At 41.3% G+C, this 18,789-nt stretch overlaps 11 protein-coding genes across 11 annotated transcripts; 5 read left to right on the forward strand and 6 right to left on the reverse strand. All coding sequences in view use genetic code 12, as the record gives it.

Moving 5' to 3' along the window:
• Positions 1 to 214: 214 nt before the first annotated feature.
• Positions 215 to 1,882, reverse strand: RTF1 (Rtf1p; the record flags this gene model as incomplete). Its single annotated transcript, XM_051752803.1, has 1 exon — positions 215 to 1,882. The coding sequence occupies one exon, from the start codon at positions 1,880 to 1,882 to the stop codon at positions 215 to 217; it is 1,668 nt and encodes a 555-aa protein (XP_051608107.1).
• Positions 1,883 to 2,487: 605 nt separating this feature from the next.
• Positions 2,488 to 2,782, reverse strand: RPS28B (40S ribosomal protein eS28; the record flags this gene model as incomplete). Its single annotated transcript, XM_051752804.1, has 2 exons — positions 2,488 to 2,688; positions 2,780 to 2,782. The coding sequence occupies 2 exons, from the start codon at positions 2,780 to 2,782 to the stop codon at positions 2,488 to 2,490; spliced, it is 204 nt and encodes a 67-aa protein (XP_051608108.1).
• Positions 2,783 to 4,025: 1,243 nt separating this feature from the next.
• KGF57_003391 (uncharacterized protein) lies at positions 4,026 to 5,411 on the forward strand (the record flags this gene model as incomplete). Its single annotated transcript, XM_051752805.1, has 1 exon — positions 4,026 to 5,411. One exon carries the CDS (start codon positions 4,026 to 4,028, stop codon positions 5,409 to 5,411), a length of 1,386 nt encoding a protein of 461 aa, XP_051608109.1.
• Positions 5,412 to 5,417: 6 nt separating this feature from the next.
• KGF57_003392 (uncharacterized protein) lies at positions 5,418 to 7,334 on the reverse strand (the record flags this gene model as incomplete). Its single annotated transcript, XM_051752806.1, has 1 exon — positions 5,418 to 7,334. The coding sequence occupies one exon, from the start codon at positions 7,332 to 7,334 to the stop codon at positions 5,418 to 5,420; it is 1,917 nt and encodes a 638-aa protein (XP_051608110.1).
• An 824-nt stretch (positions 7,335 to 8,158) lies between these two features.
• NPT1 (nicotinate phosphoribosyltransferase) lies at positions 8,159 to 9,828 on the reverse strand (the record flags this gene model as incomplete). Its single annotated transcript, XM_051752807.1, has 2 exons — positions 8,159 to 9,432; positions 9,813 to 9,828. The coding sequence occupies 2 exons, from the start codon at positions 9,826 to 9,828 to the stop codon at positions 8,159 to 8,161; spliced, it is 1,290 nt and encodes a 429-aa protein (XP_051608111.1).
• Positions 9,829 to 10,045: 217 nt separating this feature from the next.
• Positions 10,046 to 11,023, forward strand: HLJ1 (type I HSP40 co-chaperone; the record flags this gene model as incomplete). Its single annotated transcript, XM_051752808.1, has 1 exon — positions 10,046 to 11,023. One exon carries the CDS (start codon positions 10,046 to 10,048, stop codon positions 11,021 to 11,023), a length of 978 nt encoding a protein of 325 aa, XP_051608112.1.
• Positions 11,024 to 11,813: 790 nt separating this feature from the next.
• Positions 11,814 to 12,332, forward strand: KGF57_003395 (chaperone; the record flags this gene model as incomplete). The annotated part of the gene is made up of 1 exon (XM_051752809.1): positions 11,814 to 12,332. One exon carries the CDS (start codon positions 11,814 to 11,816, stop codon positions 12,330 to 12,332), a length of 519 nt encoding a protein of 172 aa, XP_051608113.1.
• Positions 12,333 to 12,354: 22 nt separating this feature from the next.
• Positions 12,355 to 13,146, reverse strand: KGF57_003396 (putative tRNA acetyltransferase; the record flags this gene model as incomplete). Its single annotated transcript, XM_051752810.1, has 1 exon — positions 12,355 to 13,146. One exon carries the CDS (start codon positions 13,144 to 13,146, stop codon positions 12,355 to 12,357), a length of 792 nt encoding a protein of 263 aa, XP_051608114.1.
• A 236-nt stretch (positions 13,147 to 13,382) lies between these two features.
• On the forward strand, positions 13,383 to 15,023 carry KGF57_003397 (uncharacterized protein; the record flags this gene model as incomplete). The annotated part of the gene is made up of 3 exons (XM_051752811.1): positions 13,383 to 13,448; positions 13,564 to 13,603; positions 13,747 to 15,023. The coding sequence occupies 3 exons, from the start codon at positions 13,383 to 13,385 to the stop codon at positions 15,021 to 15,023; spliced, it is 1,383 nt and encodes a 460-aa protein (XP_051608115.1).
• Positions 15,024 to 15,215: 192 nt separating this feature from the next.
• On the forward strand, positions 15,216 to 17,156 carry KGF57_003398 (Hsp70 family ATPase; the record flags this gene model as incomplete). The annotated part of the gene is made up of 1 exon (XM_051752814.1): positions 15,216 to 17,156. The coding sequence occupies one exon, from the start codon at positions 15,216 to 15,218 to the stop codon at positions 17,154 to 17,156; it is 1,941 nt and encodes a 646-aa protein (XP_051608116.1).
• A 28-nt stretch (positions 17,157 to 17,184) lies between these two features.
• PRE5 (proteasome core particle subunit alpha 6) lies at positions 17,185 to 18,039 on the reverse strand (the record flags this gene model as incomplete). Its single annotated transcript, XM_051752815.1, has 1 exon — positions 17,185 to 18,039. One exon carries the CDS (start codon positions 18,037 to 18,039, stop codon positions 17,185 to 17,187), a length of 855 nt encoding a protein of 284 aa, XP_051608117.1.
• Positions 18,040 to 18,789: the final 750 nt, after the last annotated feature.

The raw sequence follows: 18,789 nt of genomic DNA on the forward strand, positions 1-18,789 counted from the left end.
GTATACCGTTAAGATTCTTTGTAATTAGTGAGACAAAAAGAGAATACACCTTCAATTGTTGCTCAAAATCCTACAATACACCACAGCCAATCTAATGCACAATCACGAAAAAGATCATCCTCCTTCCCCTCCCTCTCCCCCTCCCCCTATTCTTCTACTCTTTCTAGACTATGCCAAACGCTAATCATTGTGTAAAAATGAACACTGATCATATTTATATAAACAACTCTACATCCACATCGATCAGCTTGATCAACTTATCCATCTCTCCTAAATCTCGATACGTGGATTTAGCAATCTCAGCTTCTTGTTTCGATTTCTCATTAATCAATTCTTGCATATTAACATCTTTCAACGCTTTTGCATTTTCTTCGTTGATTAAATCTTGATAAAACATTCGTGTAACAGTCTTCAACCTTGAAAATGGATCCCCATCCTGACTCGATTGATTCTGTAAAGCAGACTTCAGTTTGATTTCAGCTTTTCTTATATTTTCTTGATTCAATTTACGATTTCTCTCATTCACTTTTGCTATACTTGCCGCTGCTCCTCCTACCGCGGAAGCACCACTACTACTGGACATTGCATTAGAATCCTGATCTTGTAACACGCTCTCAATGGTTTTCAATTGCTCAATAATCTCTTTATTCCTTTGTAAGTTCCCCTGTTGTTTGGATATTTTCAACTCATCCATCAATTTGGCCTTGGTTTTCACTGCATCATAACTTGTATAGTTACCGCTCTTTTGCTGCATGCGCTGTTTTCGAGCAATCATTTCATTGATATCCTTATCAGTCAACCCCTTGTTGAACAAATCCTGCAATTGACTATATTTATCATTGACATCATCAAGGAAATCCACGGCTTCGCCAGTTTTATCAAGTTCCCGTAAGTATCTATCAAATTCTTCTTGTGTTATCGGTGAATCTGAAAATATACTCATGGGAAAAACCTTTTGTTGCTTCTTGTTTTGGCTAACCATAAAGTATAAATCAAACTTTGAACCGCCAATTCGATACGCCTTTTCTGGCCTTGACTTCATATCAACAATTTTCACCATCCTGTACAATGGGGTTTGAGTCACCTTGTCGACTCCAAGATTAACTTTGGCATATGTGTCCAACACCGCATCATCAAAGCCTGGATGATAACAATATTGAGATAACAATGTTCTTCCCAACTTGATTCGATTTATGTCTTCCAACTTAGCCAACTCCGTCAGTCTCTTGCGTTTCGTTTTTGACACGCCACCCCATATAACTTCACCTTCGCTTTCATCATTGTATGCATCCTCATCACCCTCCAGCAACACACCATCTTCATCCCCAGCTACTTCTTCATCCTCTTCCTCTTCTTCCGATTCCTCCTCATAATCATCATGTCTCCTACTCTTTCTCCTTGTATGCTTTTCTCTCTCCTTCTTCAACTCACTCAATTTAGACTCCTTCTTTGACTTGGCACCACCGGTCTTCTGACGAATAGAGCTTCTCAAAATTTCATTCCTACCGTGTTTTGGCTCTCGTTGCGCCTTCATACGCTGTTGCAAATACTGACGCTCTTTAAACTTGTCCATTTCCTGTGACCTTTCGAAAAGAATCTCTTCCCTCTTGATTTCATCCATCGCCTCCAACTCCTCACGGTCCTGCTCATCCTTATACTTTCCTTCTAAAGGGTACGGGTTCACCAATTCTGGCTCGTCCTCACTTTCTGGACCGTCATATCCCTCACTCGATCCAACTTTACGACGTTTCGCCAAAATCGTATCATCTTCATCATCATCTTCGTACTCCAAGTTACTCCGCTTTGAGGTAGTGGAACCGACATCTGATTCATAGTCCTCACCCCCCGCTAAAGCTAGTAAGTCATCTTCTAAGTCAGACATTGAAACTGTGCCTTTGATTGCCTGATGAACGTAACGTTTTGAGTGTTGATTCAATACACACTCTCGTGGGTATTTGAACGAGTGTCAGTGACAAAAGTCTCGTTGGAGGCAATGTCGCAAAATAGCCACATATGCGAGTGTCTCAAATAGCCACTTCACGACATTAATTGACCCCTCTCTATTTTTTGTTTTGTCACATTTACACGACAGTTAGGGCTCAGCCCGTGAGAAAAACAAAATTCACGTGACAGTTCACGCACAGAGAAACAGAATTAGAGATAAGGTAACACGCTCAACAACAGAAAGCATGGGTGATGTCACTACATATGCACGCTCCTGTAGCACCGTTTCCAAAAATTGAATATACTGTAATAAATGACATGTATTAATACCGCGATACGTATGATTTGACCATATCATCATGCAACAACAATTCAAATCCTCTGGTAGCTCGTAATGAGCTCCCCCCCACAAACACTCACTCTTTCCTTCTAAGCTCTTCCAATACAAACTCCACTTCTTCTAAATTAATCTGCGGGCTTGAAATTGTTTCATGTCCATCCACAAAATAAACATTCCAAAGTGAAATGTAGAGAGAGGTTAGCTTAACGCAATCTTCTGGCTTCTCTTTCTGATTCCATCAAACACAAGATGTCGTTCTCTCTGACTGGACCCTTAACATTTCTGACGATGGTTCTTGAAGCGTCTTCCAAGAATTCAACTCTAACTTGAGTGACACCACCTCTTGAACCGGTTCTACCCAAAACTTTGATGACTTTAGCTAATGTGACTGGAGTTTTAGTGTCCTGATGTAAAAGTTAGTAAAACAAGAAAAAAATCCTTCATCATTGGGAGGCCCGTACGGCGCGCAGGGCGGGTCTAGCTGGATAGACATACCATATTGATAAATCTGCTGTCGATATGTGAATAATCTGAATCGAAAGATGAAAGTAGGTGAAGAAAAAAAATTTCGACTGAAAAATATTTTGATGAGAATGAGAGAGAGAGAGAGAGAGAGAGAGACGAAAAAAGCGAAAAAAAAAGAAACCCAAAAGGACGTGTACAGAAGCACAAAAAGTTTTCATTACTCTACACTGTTCAACAGAGGGGATCAATAATGGCTACCTCCACCACTCAAACATCAACAGAGTCAGGAATACATGTTTAGCAAAGGGACGAAATGCTGATTGACATCTATGGCGCTTCTCTAACCGTTTACGATAATTATATTGTAACAACACTGAGTTGAGCAGGCCACGTAGGAAGGCTAGCTTGAAATCTAGAGGATCGTTTGCACGATGTTCACATGCGTATGCTCACAGACTCTGTTTCTCTACAGATAATACTTTCGCTATCCATGTAGTCTGTTGTAGCTTGCATTTTTGGTACAGGAAGGCAAGACAACTATATATGTCGCTTGTCTTCCTCATATCAGCAAGTTTCTTCAACTGGCGTAAATCCCGATAATGGTTTGAGGGGACTTCTAGGGTCTCATGGAGGTATGGGATCGTTACCGCCCTCGCAACGTAAAACACAAAGAGACTCTTCCAGTGCTCACACCCAACACCCACCACTNCTTAGTCACCACATACAAATTGAAGGCTGTGACTAGATCCATACTCAGACATTTCAGTCAAGCCCAGAAACAACAAGCACGCCTTTATTAACTCAAATTGCAATTGCTAGACAATCTCAAGAGGGTAGAAGCATGTGTAAAATATAACTCGGACTTAAATCCGATTAGGTAATTCCGAACTCTCTACAGAAGCTTCTGAACTGAGAACAGAAGCCACTGCCACGAAAAGGGAAGCTGTTACAATAAATGAAATTTCAATATTGTCACCAGATAGATAGAGATCTCTTAAACTGGCAAAGTGATGCTTCCCCCTTGGTGTAACGACAGAAACGGATCTTTGATTGCGGATGAGAAAAAGAAATTCTGCGGCCGAGAATGTATACTTGGCGGTTTCTGCTGAGGCTTTGAACTTTGATATCGCATTTTTTTTTAGCACACTATGCAGATTTTTGGATTCAAAATGACTAGTTGGACGCCTTCAATCATTGAGACAGAAATTACTGTTGGAGTATAAAGGTTGACAACTCTGCACTCGCACCTTTCTCTTGTGCAAGCTCCATCATCGACATGTCAACGTCACAGGAAATGCTGGCTACTGCGAACCTGATGCCACCAACTTCTGCAGTTTCTCCGTCCAACAATACGTTGTCTACATCCACAACAATAACTTCAGATTCTCAACCGAGGAAGGTGAATGAATTCAACGATGGCCGGGAGAAACCTCACTACAGCTGGGGCCAAAGTTGGAAAGATTGGCTCAAGCAAAGCTGGAGCTCTAACTATGACGATTTGAAAATTGAAAGCAAGTTGTTGTCCCAGTTACCGTTCTATCCTGAAAGCGATGGTAAAAGAAGAGCAAGAATTATTAACACTGACATTGGTAATGGGCAGTACATTCATGAGTTCTACATTGAAAATATCGAGAAGGATGAGACACCTGATATATGCAAAGAGTTTGTTCTTGTACATGGTTACGCCGCATCACTAGGCTTATTCATCGACAATTTCGACCAATTGAGCTCCATACCGGGGACAAAGATCCATGCTGTTGACCTTCTTGGTTTTGGCTTAAGTTCGAGACCGAAATTTCCCAACTTTCCATCTGCAACTAAGCAAGATGTATACAAAGTTGAAGATTGGTTCATAGATCCACTAGAAACCTGGAGGAAGAAGCGAGGTATTCAAAAATTTGTTTTGATGGGTCATTCTTTTGGCGGATACTTGAGTTGTGCTTACGCTATGAAATACAACAAGGCAATAACAAACCCAGTAACGGGTTCTCAATCCAATTTGATTGATAAACTAGTACTCATTAGTCCAGTGGGGGTGGAAAGAAGCGTGCACTCCTTTCTAAACAAAGAGGCAAACCCACGAGTATCTCTTGAGCAGGAGGTTTTGGCCGATCAAGAAGATATAGTCGAGGGCAAACCCTTGGAGGAACCTCCAAAGACGCGTACCAGAAAGCTCTTTGATTACATGTGGGAGAAAAACTATTCACCATTTTCAATAATTAGAAATTCTGGCCCGGTCAAATCAAAACTTATTTCAAGGTGGACAACGCATAGATTTGCTCATGTATACTATCAAGATCAACAAAGTTTTCAACACATGCACGATTATATTTATAGAGTGTTCAATGGGAAAGGGTCGGGAGAATACGCGATAACTCGAGTTTTGGCAGTCGGCGCATTAGCCAAACTTCCATTGATAGACCGTTGTCCTAAGAGATTCGTGGAGATGAAGTTACCGACACTTTGGATGTACGGGGATAAAGATTGGATGAATGATGAGGCTGGTTTGGAAATTACAAAAAAGATCAACAGTTTGTCGTCCAAAGAGTATTCCGAAAAGTTGGCGTCGTTCAAGATTCTCAAAAATGCAGGCCATCATCTTTACCTTGACAATCCTCCCGATTTCAGTAGAACCATTTTCAAATTTCTCAATCTCAAATAAAAGAAGTTATACAATTTTATTTAATTCATTTTTGCAATATTCTTGAATCTCCTTCAACTTTGCACGTTGCATCTGCTCGATCTTGTTATACTCCTGGTCCACCTGGGCTTGCAAATCATTTCTCTTGTGGAGCACCTCAAACTCCACCCTCTTCAATTTATTTACCAAATTCGAGGAAAATAATTTCAAAGCTTCTTGCATTACATTAACAGTTCCTTCAGTATCCGAAGTCTTATCGGTAATTGTAGGAAACTCGGTGAACTCTGCGTTGATAGGGGTCGAGGTACGTACAGGAGCCTGCACATTGAGCATCAAGGGTGCTTGAGATGTTGCCAACTTATCGTAACGCTCTTTCGGAGCAATGATTTCCTGCGACGAATCACTTTGTTCAAGCTTTGAACTTTCATCTGCAACAAACAACTTTGAAGATTGTTTGGTGCAATTCGCATCCTCCGTCAGAAAATGCAAACACTCACCAGGTTCATGAGTATCTTTGCCATCTCCATCTTCAAGTCCACTCTGCCCCGACGTCGTGCTCTTCCTTCTTTCGGTTTTTCTTGCTTTGGCATCTTTTTCCACCGAGCCTCCACAGTCAACACCAGTACTTGAAGTACCGTTATTCTGTACCAAAACTGCTCTCGGTTCGTGTTTACGACCATTTGTTTCGATTTGCTCAAAGGATGATTCAAAATCCAGGGTCAAATCCCACTCGTCAGAAATCTTCTTCCTCTTGCGAGTGGGTTTACCTTTGCGGTCGCCATTGTCAGACAAATTTGCTAGTTTAGTTCTTCGATTCGAAAAGCTTTGAAGTCTGGTTTTTTCATTCGTGAGTTCAATATTACGACTGGGAGAAACCTGGCATTGCAGTACCGTGCTTACGGCAGCAACCTTTCTCTTCTTTTGTAGTAAGCTCAAATATTGAACTAGCCAATTGAAGTGTAAAACATCTTTCATTTGCAACAGCATATCCAACCTCTTTTTATGAGTTCCGTCCGCGAGTACGGCCGCCAACGATGTTATGAATGATTCCGCTGGTACTTTTTTTGATCGCGTTTTTGGACCCATGGTACACGATACATTAAGTTTGATTATCAAGTTTGGAAATGTTCTGAATGAATCAAGACATTTGAGGTTGATGTGGTGACAAAGTGTTTCCAGCTTCGACTCAACCCAAATGTGAAGTAAGTGTCGATCTACGGGTTGGACATAGCATTGGCGACTTGCTAATTCTGCAACATCTGATTCAAGCACACACTGAATCAAATTTTTAAAGTTTGGATTAACGGTTTGAATATACCTTATGTAAGGTTGTGTCAAATTGGGAAGAAAGGATGCTTCGAGCCCCACAGTTGTAAGTAGTTTGATAAGATTCATCAACGTCGTAAAGTCTCGATTGAGGTACTTCATCCGCTCAAATTTTGCGAAATTTTCCCTTGAAGCAAGTGCTTCCTTAATTAGAGGGCCAGTGGTGTCATTCGTGGCGATTTTAACCAATATAGTTGAGCTAATCCAATTCCAAACAGGGCAGTTACTCAATGAATCGTACACGAGTTTATGGAAAAGTACCGAGTCACAAACATTAGTGTTCACCTTCACTAATATAGGCCATAAGGATTTCACAAAATCACAAAAGTGGTACCTCATGAACTCGCTCAAGTGTAGATTGATCAAGAAGTGACTAATCCTTTCTTCACATTCATCTTCATAGCACACTGAGCTGTATATATCGCCAACGCACTTTCGCAAAGCTTCAATTTGGGTCGAGCTTACCGGAGTAGCAGCAGTCAAAACATTGAGTGATCCGTTGATCGCAAAAATTTCCTGTTTACCCACGCTTACTGCACTCGACGAGCTTAACCTTTTCTCTGAAAGGTTGTAGTTTAGCTCCTGGAATAGCTCTATAAAGGTGGTGACACTTTTCATTCAACTTATAGGTGACTAGCAGGTGTGCACGTGGTACATTCACCAGAGGGAGAATTTTGATGTGGTAAGAAATTTTGCAACATCCTTGGAAAAAAAAAAAAAATGCACGTAAAGTCATGAAGCTCGCAGGTGGGTGGCAGATGAGTCCAAATGATGTTAGATCTAACAATGCTCTTCTTATCCAAGCAGGTCTTAGTCACCAGTTTCCAAAATAAGCAGGTTTTATTGAACAACTCAACTGGAGCCACTATTACTTTCTTTTCCTCATAGCAATTTGTTTGATAAGGACAGGCATAGGTCTGTGAATTTGAATCAAGTCAACAGTTGAGGTGCTCCATTTCGGTTATCGAGGGCCCAATGTCTACTTTGCAAGCAGTTGCAGGAATAAATAAAGAAAAAAAAAACGACATCCGCCTCGTACGTTGTTCTACCTTCACCTTTGCATTGCATTCACCCATCAAAATGATGATTTCAATGGCCCTCTACAGGTAGTAGAGATACATCTGAATTTTTTTCCTAAATTTCAAAGTTGATGAATTTAACACGACTTTCGGCTCAACTGATTTATGGCAAGATACACTAGGCATCATTCAGTAGAGACATGTATATGGGGTTTATCCAGTGTAGAGCAGTAATCGGGGAAAAATACAACTTTCAAAACTCGCGAGTGTTCCAACTAGACTCGGTAGAGAAATGATGCGTAAGCTTAGCAATGTTCAAAATCAAACACAAAAGGGGTACTACAGTTTCAATTGAAGCTTGGCAAAAGTAGATTACTTTTCTATAAAATTAAGAGAGAGAGAGTTACTATATACTCACATCGTCTACCATCTATGAGCCTCATCTCCTTCTTCCCATTGTCTCTCGCTGTAACCCAATTCTCTTTTTACTCTCTTCACTGTCTCGGGATCACCCATATTCTTTCCGATATTATCACTGATCTTGATCGCTGGATAACCATTTGACTCACTCAATTTGATGACTATATTCAAAGGCTGCGACTTCTCACCACTAGAGACATTAACAAAGTCATTCGTGAAAAAGGTGCCAATTCCAAAAGTACTTCGCAAACCGTTTTTGTCGGCCCTGTGTTTATATCTCACGCATTTTTCCACGTTTAACGAGTCACTGAAACAGATTGTTTTAGTGTGAGGATCAATCCCCTTGTCCACGTAATGTTTAGCGATTTTATCGGTGTATAATTCAGGGTCACCAGAATCTTGCCTCACACCAGCGTAATCGTCAATGTAAGGCTTGGTGAAAACGGTGAGGTAGTTGTCCGTTCCAAAGGTGTCCGTCAATGCGAGTCCAGCATATTTTGGAGTGAATGTGTCTACCCAATAATCCATAGACAACTTGTTAGCATGTACATAGTCCTGAGTGATAGATGCAATACCCATGTACCACTCGTGAGCAACTGTCCCAATTGGATGGAGATTATACTTTTTGGCAAAATACACGTTGGAAGTTCCACTAACAAATTTTGAGTTCAATCGCTCAGCGGTATCTTTAATCGATTTGATCACTATCTCTTGGGCATGGAAAGATCGTCTCCTTCTTGTCCCAAACTCACTAAAATAACATCCTGCTGCATGAAGCTGCTCCACTTTGCGAGTGGCAAGTTCAGCTTGGTGATCATAGTTCCAATCAGTATCAACAAACTTGAAATAGGCCTCGGAAATTAAAGCCAAAATTGGGATCTCGTACAAAATTGTGTCACTCCAACTTCCCACGATTTCTAACCCAAAATCACCCTCAGTATTGAAATACTTGATTTGAGAATCCGGATCAAGTTTAAATGACCTCAAATACTCCAAATAGGCGGTCGGTAGCTGAGGCAATGCTTTCTTTAAATACCCTATCTCTTCATCAGAAAATTTAATATCCCCTAAATGGTGGATTTGGGCCCTTAACCATTCCACAGCGGCAGAACTAAGTTTCAAATGGGGTGTTCTGTTGGTATATTTATACTTGACAGGAGTTTGAGGAAAATGCTTGTGGACAGCTGCGTGCATAAAGAGCTTGTAAAGGTCCGTGTCTAACAATGACGAAATAACAAATTCATCTTTGCTAGGTGAGCTCATACTTGAAGATCTCACTTGGCGATAACACTGAAAGTTTCTGATCAATAAAAAATCTGGTCGACGTAAGTTAGATGGTATAAGAGAGGGATTTTTCGTTTTCTCGTTCAAACTTCGGATCAGCACGTTTTCCGAATGACACAGAGATAAGAATCTTAACTCAGTGAATGCATAGAGGGCTCTGCCTGCGAATAACGGCAGCCAAATTGTGGGTATTGACCGCCACAATGGCAACGAGGATACTTCAATGTACAAACGGCGAAGCTTTGAGTTACTTAGCATTTGATTTATTCGACACTTTTCATGCTCTTCTATAAAGTCTCTCGGGTTTCCTTCACATTAAAATAAATCTTTTCTTGTACACAAGTGCCCCTTACAACACGACCTTCTCTAACACAGAGATTGGTCTCCATTGACTGTAAATACTTGTTGAGTTTTGCAGAAGTAGTCAGTGTTTCTTAATGATTTTCCTCCTCGCAAAAAGTGGTGTTTGGTGCGAAAAAGAAGAAAAAAAAAAAAAATAAATTAACGAGTGTATTTAGGAGTTGTTCCCAGCCACTTGGTCACCACCATTTTCATCACATCTTCACGCGTCTTGGCAATTTGACCAATTAGTACCGGACATTTACCATGTCATACACAAAGGAGCAGGAAGCTGTCGTATTACGAGTCCTCTCCTACAAAGGCCATCAGTATTACGAGATATTGGAAGTTTCCAAAACATCCACTGATTCAGAAATCAAAAAGTCTTACAGAAGGCTCGCAATCAAATGCCACCCAGACAAAAACCCACATCCGAGATCGTCAGAGGCATTCAAAGTAGTCAACAAGTCTTGGGAAGTCTTGAGCGACCCACAAAAGAGACGTATATACGATCAAACGGGTACGGACCCCACGTCTAGAATATCGAGTGCTAGTGCAACCAGTCAAGGGTTTGGTTCGTTCACAGGCACGCGGGGCTTTGCTAGTGGAACCCATGGCTCTTTTGACGATGATTTATTCAATATGTTTTTTGGTAACGGCGGAAGCCCTTTTGCATCTGGTCCAACATTTACTTTTGGTGGCAACGGATTCACATTTCAATCGTTTGGAGGGGGTCAGGACCCATTTATGAGACATAGAAGAACTACTAGAAGAACACCTAGAGCAACACCCAATACCCGCGCACAAAGTAGAGACGAAACACAAGGGCCACAATCGTTTTCAGAGGTTGTGAAGAACTTATTGCCACTTTTACTTGTCTTGATCGTACCTATCTTGTCTGCGTTATTCTCGAATGATCCATCATCGGACTATTCGTTTGTTCCTACTACCGAGTTTCGTCTAGAAAGAAAGACCCCGAAATACAACATTCCCTACTTCGTCAACGATAAGTTTAGCAAGAAGATGGAAAACAAATCACGAAGGGAGATCAAGAACTTTGGCTCCAAAGTAGAGAATATGTACATACAAGATAAGAGGGCCAAATGCTCACGAGAACAAATCCACAAGGACAATTTGATTGAAGATGCTGTCGGTTGGTTCAGCACCGATATGAGGAAGCTAGAACGGGCCCAGAATATGCCAATGCCCAATTGTGACATATTGAGAAGCTTAAACCTTATATAGAAGTATACAAAACAGAAGGAACTATTTTCATTGCATTTAAATTCCCATTTGCCTCAGTAGCGTCGTAATCATCCTTTGTTATAAAGCAGAAACAAAGTGTGTATCAATACACAATCATCAAGCGTCCACGCATCCAATTGCAATTGTCAGTGTTCAAAAACCTGTCAAACCATCCTCCGCCTCAGGCTCATCAAAATAATGGCTAAACGTGTATACAGTTCCAAAAATCAACACTCCACCGATGATGGTTAATGTTGCCGCAGTTGTGGTTAATATGTAAGAATGGTGCAAGACAATGGGTAAGTAAAGTCCACTTGTAAGCAAAAAGGCAGTCACGAATTGCCCCAGTTCTGCCAAAACGTTAGTGTTGGGTGCACTAAAAGGATCGAAACTATTGAGTCGTCTTGTTATGGCCACTGGTAGATAAGCTACGGAGAATATGATTCCAATAACAATTGGAAACCAGTTTCCATATATCCCTGCCAATATGACTAGCAAGAATCCAACGGATAGTATTACAGAAAGTCCAATTATTCGATTTAGTGGATTGGTTTTAAAATCTGTTGAGTCCATTGTGTGTTTGTAGCAGCCATTGACTTGAAAGCAATTGGCGGCGGCGATTGTGGGTTTCATTTTTCCCAAAGTTTTTTGTTTTTTTTTTTTGGATTTTCTGTACACAACAAAACATACCAGTGACACACAGTTCCACTCATTGGCCCCCCTCTCCCTTCCTCCCTTTCGTATCGTACTTTCCCATTAACGATACGACTACCTCAAACATCGAAACGAGATGGCTCAATCAAAACGCGACGAAACCAAAGTTACCAAATCGAAGGGCCGCGATAGCATCAATACTGTTCCATCTCCGCCAGGTTTTGTTACCAAGCCACTTGAACTTACAAAGCAAGCTGCGCAAAAGGTCCACCACAAGACTGACTTGAACGAACTAAAAACAAGGAAAATATGGGAACTCGCTGTTGGACCGGCCAAGTCTATTCCGATGAATGCATTTATGAGTTACATGACAGGTAACTCGTTACAAATTATTCCCGTGACAATGACAATAATGTTATTATGGAACCCGATTAAATCGATATTCAATGACCTTAATCCGACTTTTCTGAAGTTGAAAACAGAGGACAACCAGCTGATTATTCTTTTTGCAAAATTGGGATTTATATTCTTTCAGTTGATGAGTATGTCAATTGGTATTTATAAGCTATACACAATGGGCCTTATACCCCATCTGGAAGCAGATTGGCTAGCATGGTTGGAGGTGGGACCGAGTTTGAATGTTTTACATAGTTAGGCGATGAATTTATGAAGGGCATCTAGTTCACTGTCTTGTCGTAGATCTGCTGCAAATTGAATTTGCTAAACTTCAAGTAATCTTCCACAACACTCATTCCGATATTGTTCTTATAACATTCCACAATTATCAACTTTTCGTAGTTTTTCAAGTCCACTGTATGCCCGTGCTCACGTCCTACTGTTTCTGCCACTGACTTAATGATGGCCTCCGAGGTAAGTGTATCAAAATGCTTCCTCGATACTTGAATGGCAAACTTGACGGGATCTTGTCCATCTTTGTGAAAATGATCCTTCAACACATGTCTGGATAACTCCTTTAGATGTTCCTCTACATCCCCAGTTGCACTACATGAATCGCTTATTGGAGTGAGTTTCTGCGTGCTTCTGGTAGTCTTTACACCTGATGTAAAACACTCTTTTGCGTACTCATGGACGAGCAACACTGGATCGATTGGCATTTTAGTTTCGATGAACACAACACATTCGACATCAATATCAAGTGGTTGCAAATAGCTGGCTTGGGGGTTATCATTGGCCTCCTTCATCTCCAGAAGCTCCTGTTGTATCTTTTCCTCTATGGACAACGAATCTGGTCTCTTGTTCTCGCTGTCTTCGTCACCCTCTTTAGAAATGTCGAAGTACTTGGAAATCTTTTCAGAAAGTACACTGATTAGCTCCCGTCGACATTGCTTTTCCTTTCCTCGAGGACAGGTTGCGTAAATCCCCGCTGTATGAGGACCTAGTAGATTGGAGCCACTCTTGAATCTTTTCCCCTTGCTCTTTGAGTAATGCTCACTCTTCCTCTTGCTCATCGTCCTAGGTGATTGGAAATAATGGTCTTGGAAGAAAGGCAAAAGAAAAAAAAAAAACAAATTGAAGATTTAGTTCTTGGACAGAGTCACAGTACCATCAACAATTATAGAGTCGATGTTAGTCCACTCCTAGCTTAGTTTTGAACCACAAATACCAAAGAGCCGACTATATTAGGCATACAAAATTACATCTGCACCACGTTTCTACATGATTGCTGTAACTCCCGCCGTTGACAATGCTGACTTTGCCTTTAGATCTTGTGTTACATATCGTTGAAGTTGGTGATTTGGATATCAAGGATGTATTCAGTCTATACAACACAAACAGGTTGCTAAGACAAAAGCTTCTGCACCCATATTTTTGGAACGTGCTATACAGGAGACTATTTACTACGACGTTTTCGCAGTTGGAGATAGAAGGCGAACCTCGGGATTACTACATGGCATGCCGTACCATGTATAAATGCTACCTTGAAATAGACCACTTCATGAGCCACTTAACTACCCAGCACGGTCTGTCGCATAATAGTGGGAGCATGAGAGGGGGTCTACTTGCATACCTACCCTGGACGAGCGAACAATATCGACGATATTCACTAGACGTCAATTACCTACCTGCTCTTTTGAAATTTGTTGAGGTTGAAGAATGTTGTCTTCTATCAAAATTCAAAGAATCTCAAACACGTGTCGACTTTTCCAAAGCTTCTGTTTTGGAACATTTGCTATCCAACCAGTTGTACAATATTGGCCTCGAAAATATAAGACGCATTAATTCTCATAAAACAACACCAGCGTCTACAGAAAGTGTTCTTTTCAATTTGAGCTTACTTGAAAGCAAGAGCTACCGTCATTTCCGCAATCGCAGGATATTCTTGAAAAAGAAGCTGGAGTTACTTGAAAGGCGTTTGAAGTCATACGTTGTTGAGAAGTACAGTACTTTGCAAGACGAAACTGCTAAGCGTCAACTCTACGATAATTACGTCAAACGAGGATTACAACTCGTTCTAAGGAAAATGGAAAAGAGGGTTAGTCCTGACCAGTCAGCAATAGTCGAACATTTTGACGTGTTAAAGTTATACAGCGGCAAATGCAAGGCTCATCCTTATCTTTTATTCGCGGTAGCCACCAAAGTTGTGTGCGAAGGATGGATCAAGTTTGGGCTTAAACTACCCGACTTGATTGAACCTCCTGTTTGCAGTCCTTGGAGTGTAATATACCAGGATACTTTCTTTGACTACGAGAATCTGAGGTTGATGACACACAAATATGACGTTGCATTTAATGGACCAAATGAACTGATGTCATATTTGGTCCAGTTATTTAACATCTTTGACAAAGTGAATGGATTGAGGAGCACGGATTTTGCCACCATTAAATCAGTACGAGGTTTCGAGGATTATTGTACGGATGTGAACTTTGTATCGAAGATTAAGCTTTCGAGTGGAAACATTAACAACAAGATCGATTTCAACCGATTTTTGAAATCCCTAGAAAAGGAGGACGAACTTCTACATCAAGTAGTCCTTGAGCATGCACTAGGAGTGGGAGCTTTCCGGTCGAAAGACGAGCTCACCGGGATACAGCTGTGTTTGAGAGGCCATGTCATAAAGACCAGACATAATAAAGCGGCGGTAGTTTTAAGTTCCAATGAGGAATTTTGCAAAGTTCTCACCATAACCGGAACAATTGAAACCATAAGAAGTGACTTTGTTCGCAAGTGGCTGTTTGACAGTGTGTCAGACGTCAGCGTGTTTATCCGCATGGTAGGATTGAATACGCTATTCTGCCTAGGGTTTTGCCGCACAGACGTGAATTTAGCTGAAGGACATCTTGTTTTTGCATCATATCGAAGTGAAGGAGGTTCTGCTTTTGTATAGATCAGTGTCTAAGGGAAATCGTGTTTGGTAGCGTCGAAGTGTAAATATATATATTAGCCGGCAACACCTATGAGGTCATCACACATATCGAAACCAACTTAAATTGGTTTGCTTATAAATCAATTGAGACCTCCACCTCTTCCACTTTCTTTTCCACCAGCTATCTAGAATCATCGACAAAACAAGCACAGCATGCTAAGTACAACTAAAAGGTTTTCATTCTGTTCATTGAAAAGAGCCCAACAGCATCTCAACATCACAAGATTCAAACACGTTTTGGGTATTGATTTGGGAACAACAAACTCAGCAGTGGCATATGTAGGCGCCGATAATGAACCGCACATCATTGAAAATGAAGAAGGAAGAAGAACCACGCCTTCCATTGTGGCATTTGACAACGGGAAGACTTTGGTGGGGATATCGGCCAAAAGGCAGGCAGTGATTAACCCCCAAAACACCTTTTTTGCTACAAAGAGATTAATTGGGAGAAAATTCGAAGACAGCGAAGTACAGAGGGATATCAAAAATGTCCCTTATGCAATCGTGCCGAATAGACAAGGAGACGCAGTACTAAAGACTTCCACTGGACGTGAGATAAGTCCTTCGGAAATAGGAGGGTTGATTCTCCAAAAAATGCAAAAAGTTGCAGAAGAGCAGTTGGGAGAAACTGGTATCAACCAAGCAGTTGTTACTGTGCCAGCGTATTTTAATGATAGCCAAAGACAAGCCACCAAAAATTCAGGAAAGACTGTTGGGTTAGATGTGCTCCGTGTAATTAATGAGCCAACTGCAGCCGCACTAGCATACGGCTGTGACAAATCGAGAAGGGAAGGGATTGTTGCAGTTTTTGACTTTGGTGGCGGAACATTTGACATTTCGATTTTAGATATCGAGGATGGTGTTTTTGAAGTTCGAGCCACAAACGGAAACACACACTTGGGTGGGGAGGACGTTGATATTATTTTGTTGAAACGGATCATTGAAAGTTTCAAGCAGAAATATGGAATCGACTTATCCAAGAATGAATTAGCAGTGCAAAGAATTCGAGAGGCAGCAGAAGACGCAAAGATTGAGTTGTCTAAAGTAAAGGAAACTGAAATCAATATTCCATTCATATACGAGGACAAACATATCAAGTTTAGTTTAACCGAAGAAGAGCTCGACGAGATGTCAATGCCTATCATAGAGCAGGTGGTTGAGCCGGTTAAAAAATGCGTGCGAGACGCAGAGCTTAAAATGAAGGATATTGATGAAATCCTTTTGGTTGGAGGCATGACTCGTATGCCCAAGATAAGGAAAGTGGTGGAGGAACTTTTTGGAAAGAAACCAAGCACAGCAGTTAATCCAGATGAAGCAGTGGCTTTAGGCGCGGCGATCCAAGGAGCCGTTCTATCTGGTCAAGTCAAAAACGTGGTTTTGCTAGATGTGACACCATTGTCATTGGGAATCGAAACGTATGGGGGCATCTTTAGTCCTTTGATACCAAGGAACTCAGCAGTGCCTATCAAAAAAGAACAGATGTTTTCCACCGCAGTTGATGGCCAGACTGGAGTTGAATTACGTGTTTATCAAGGAGAGAGAATGCTCGTGAAAGATAACAAGATGATTGGACACTTTAAGCTATCCAATATACCACAGGGTCCTAAAGGTACTCCCCAAATTTCCGTTCAGTTTGAGATTGATGCTGACGGTATCATCAATGTCCGTGCATCAGATAAGACCCCCTATCCAAAGGATTCTCCTCATTACGGAAAAGAAAACACAGTATCAATACAAGTGACAGAGGTGGGATTAACCGATTCAGAAGTGGAGAGAATGATTCAAGAGAGTAACAGAAATAAAGAAGCAGACGAAGAAATGAAAAGGTACTATGAGCACGCATCAAGAGCCGAGATTTTGTGTGCTGATACCGAAATGGCGTTGATACAATTTGGTGAATTGATGGACAATTCCGAAAAGGAAAGCATTCAAAGTTATATTCGCGAAATCAAGCAGTGGATTAATGACATAAGAACTGGTGAAAAGCTACACGATCCCAAACATGTCAATGACAAACTTAATGAGATGCAAAAGACATGCATGGAAGCCATCAAAAAAGTTGCAAGTAAACAGCAAGAGCAAAAAAGTAAATAGCTTTCTAAAATATACTTTATGGACTTACTTACTCATCTGTATCCATTCTATCTCCCTGTGCTTGCCCATCTTCACCTTGTGCGTTTTCGTGAGTTGGGGCCGCATCGCCCAGTCCCTGGTTTGCGTTCTCTTCATCGCCATCAGTCCTATTTCTATCGTTTGTGACAGAATCTAGCTTGTCTAGCCATTGCTGCACATCCTCGTCATCATACGAAGTGTAGGACTGTCCCTTACCAACCACGGCGACACTCGTGTTTTTGAAGGTCAATTCTACGTCCTGACTCAACGTATCTCTCAATGCGTATAATCCGTGAACAATGAGCTTCTCTATGGAGTCAGACTCCCTTATCTCGTTCAAATTCCTTTCCAAATAAGTACGAGCTGCTTGCGACCTGGCTCCGATGGCAGCTCCATAGTATTCGAGGACTGATCCTGAAGGCTGAAACTCTAATAAATGAGCTCCGGTCTCGTCATACCCAGCAATTAATAATCCCACTCCATATGGCCTCGAGCCATAGCTTTGGGTGTTCTCCTGAGCTTTATCCGCGATGGTCAATGCTGCTTTTTGCGTCTGAATGGGGCGATTGAACACCATCTTACACTGCATTGCTTGCTTCCTCAAGAAGTTGGATAATACTCGCGCATCGGGAGCTAAACCAGCCAATGCAACTCCCATGTGGTTGTCTATCTTGATGATTTTCTTCTGGTAGGAGCCCAATTCCTCTGCATTTCTTTTCAAAGCCACGAGGACAACATAATCTTTGGATGTCAAACCAACCGCCGCACTTCCTTGCTTAATTGCTTCCAAAGCATACTCGACTTGGAACAATCTACCAGTTGGAGAGTAGGTGACAGAATCGTTGTCGTAATTGTTTCTGAACATTTTGGCTTGTTTCTGATCTTTGATGTTGATGATGGGTGGGTTTTTCGCCACTACAAAAAAACATTCGGGTGAATTTTCAGGTCCCTCTCTCTCTCTCTCAACAATTCTTGAGCTACCATTCTTTAATGAAAGGATTCTGTAAGATTAGGACACCTCCTCCAATGACATCTCAAAGATCAGTCGCATATGTTGCACTTGGATTTCAGTAACCGTCGTATTGTCAAGAGCTCCCAAATGCTACATCCATGTTGCCTACAGAGGGGCATAACTACTGAGGAAATATTAGTGAGTGTCGAAAAGGTCCTTTCTATAGTGACCCAACATATATGAGACGCTCGCCACTGTCTTTACAGGTGCAGTAGAGTCAGTCACCTATAAGCGTGTTTGTTTATCCACTTGGAGTGACATAGTGCGCTTCGATATGCCAACATGGTCACTGCAGTATTACGGTCAAGCAGATATTGTAAAAGTGGCAACTCACTTGAAAAGACATATGCTCATTGCATATGGTGCTGCAAGGACACTGTTTGTTTGGTATAAACAGTGGGCAATTACATTAATTTTGCTAAACCGGTGTTGATATTCTTTAGCTTAATAGTTGCTATTACAAAGAGCATTGAGAAAAAGGCAGCGCAAGTATTAGAATTATAGATCTAAACAAGAAGCAAAGTATAGTGACAACAACATCTAAAAGTGGCAACTTCATGGACACAGGGAAACTGCATGACACAACAACAGGGGTGACAAGAT

The sequence above is a fragment of the Candida theae genome (assembly GCF_024610275.1).
Source record: "Candida theae strain CBS 12239 chromosome Unknown scaffold75, whole genome shotgun sequence".
NCBI lineage: Eukaryota > Fungi > Ascomycota > Pichiomycetes > Serinales > Debaryomycetaceae > Lodderomyces > Lodderomyces theae.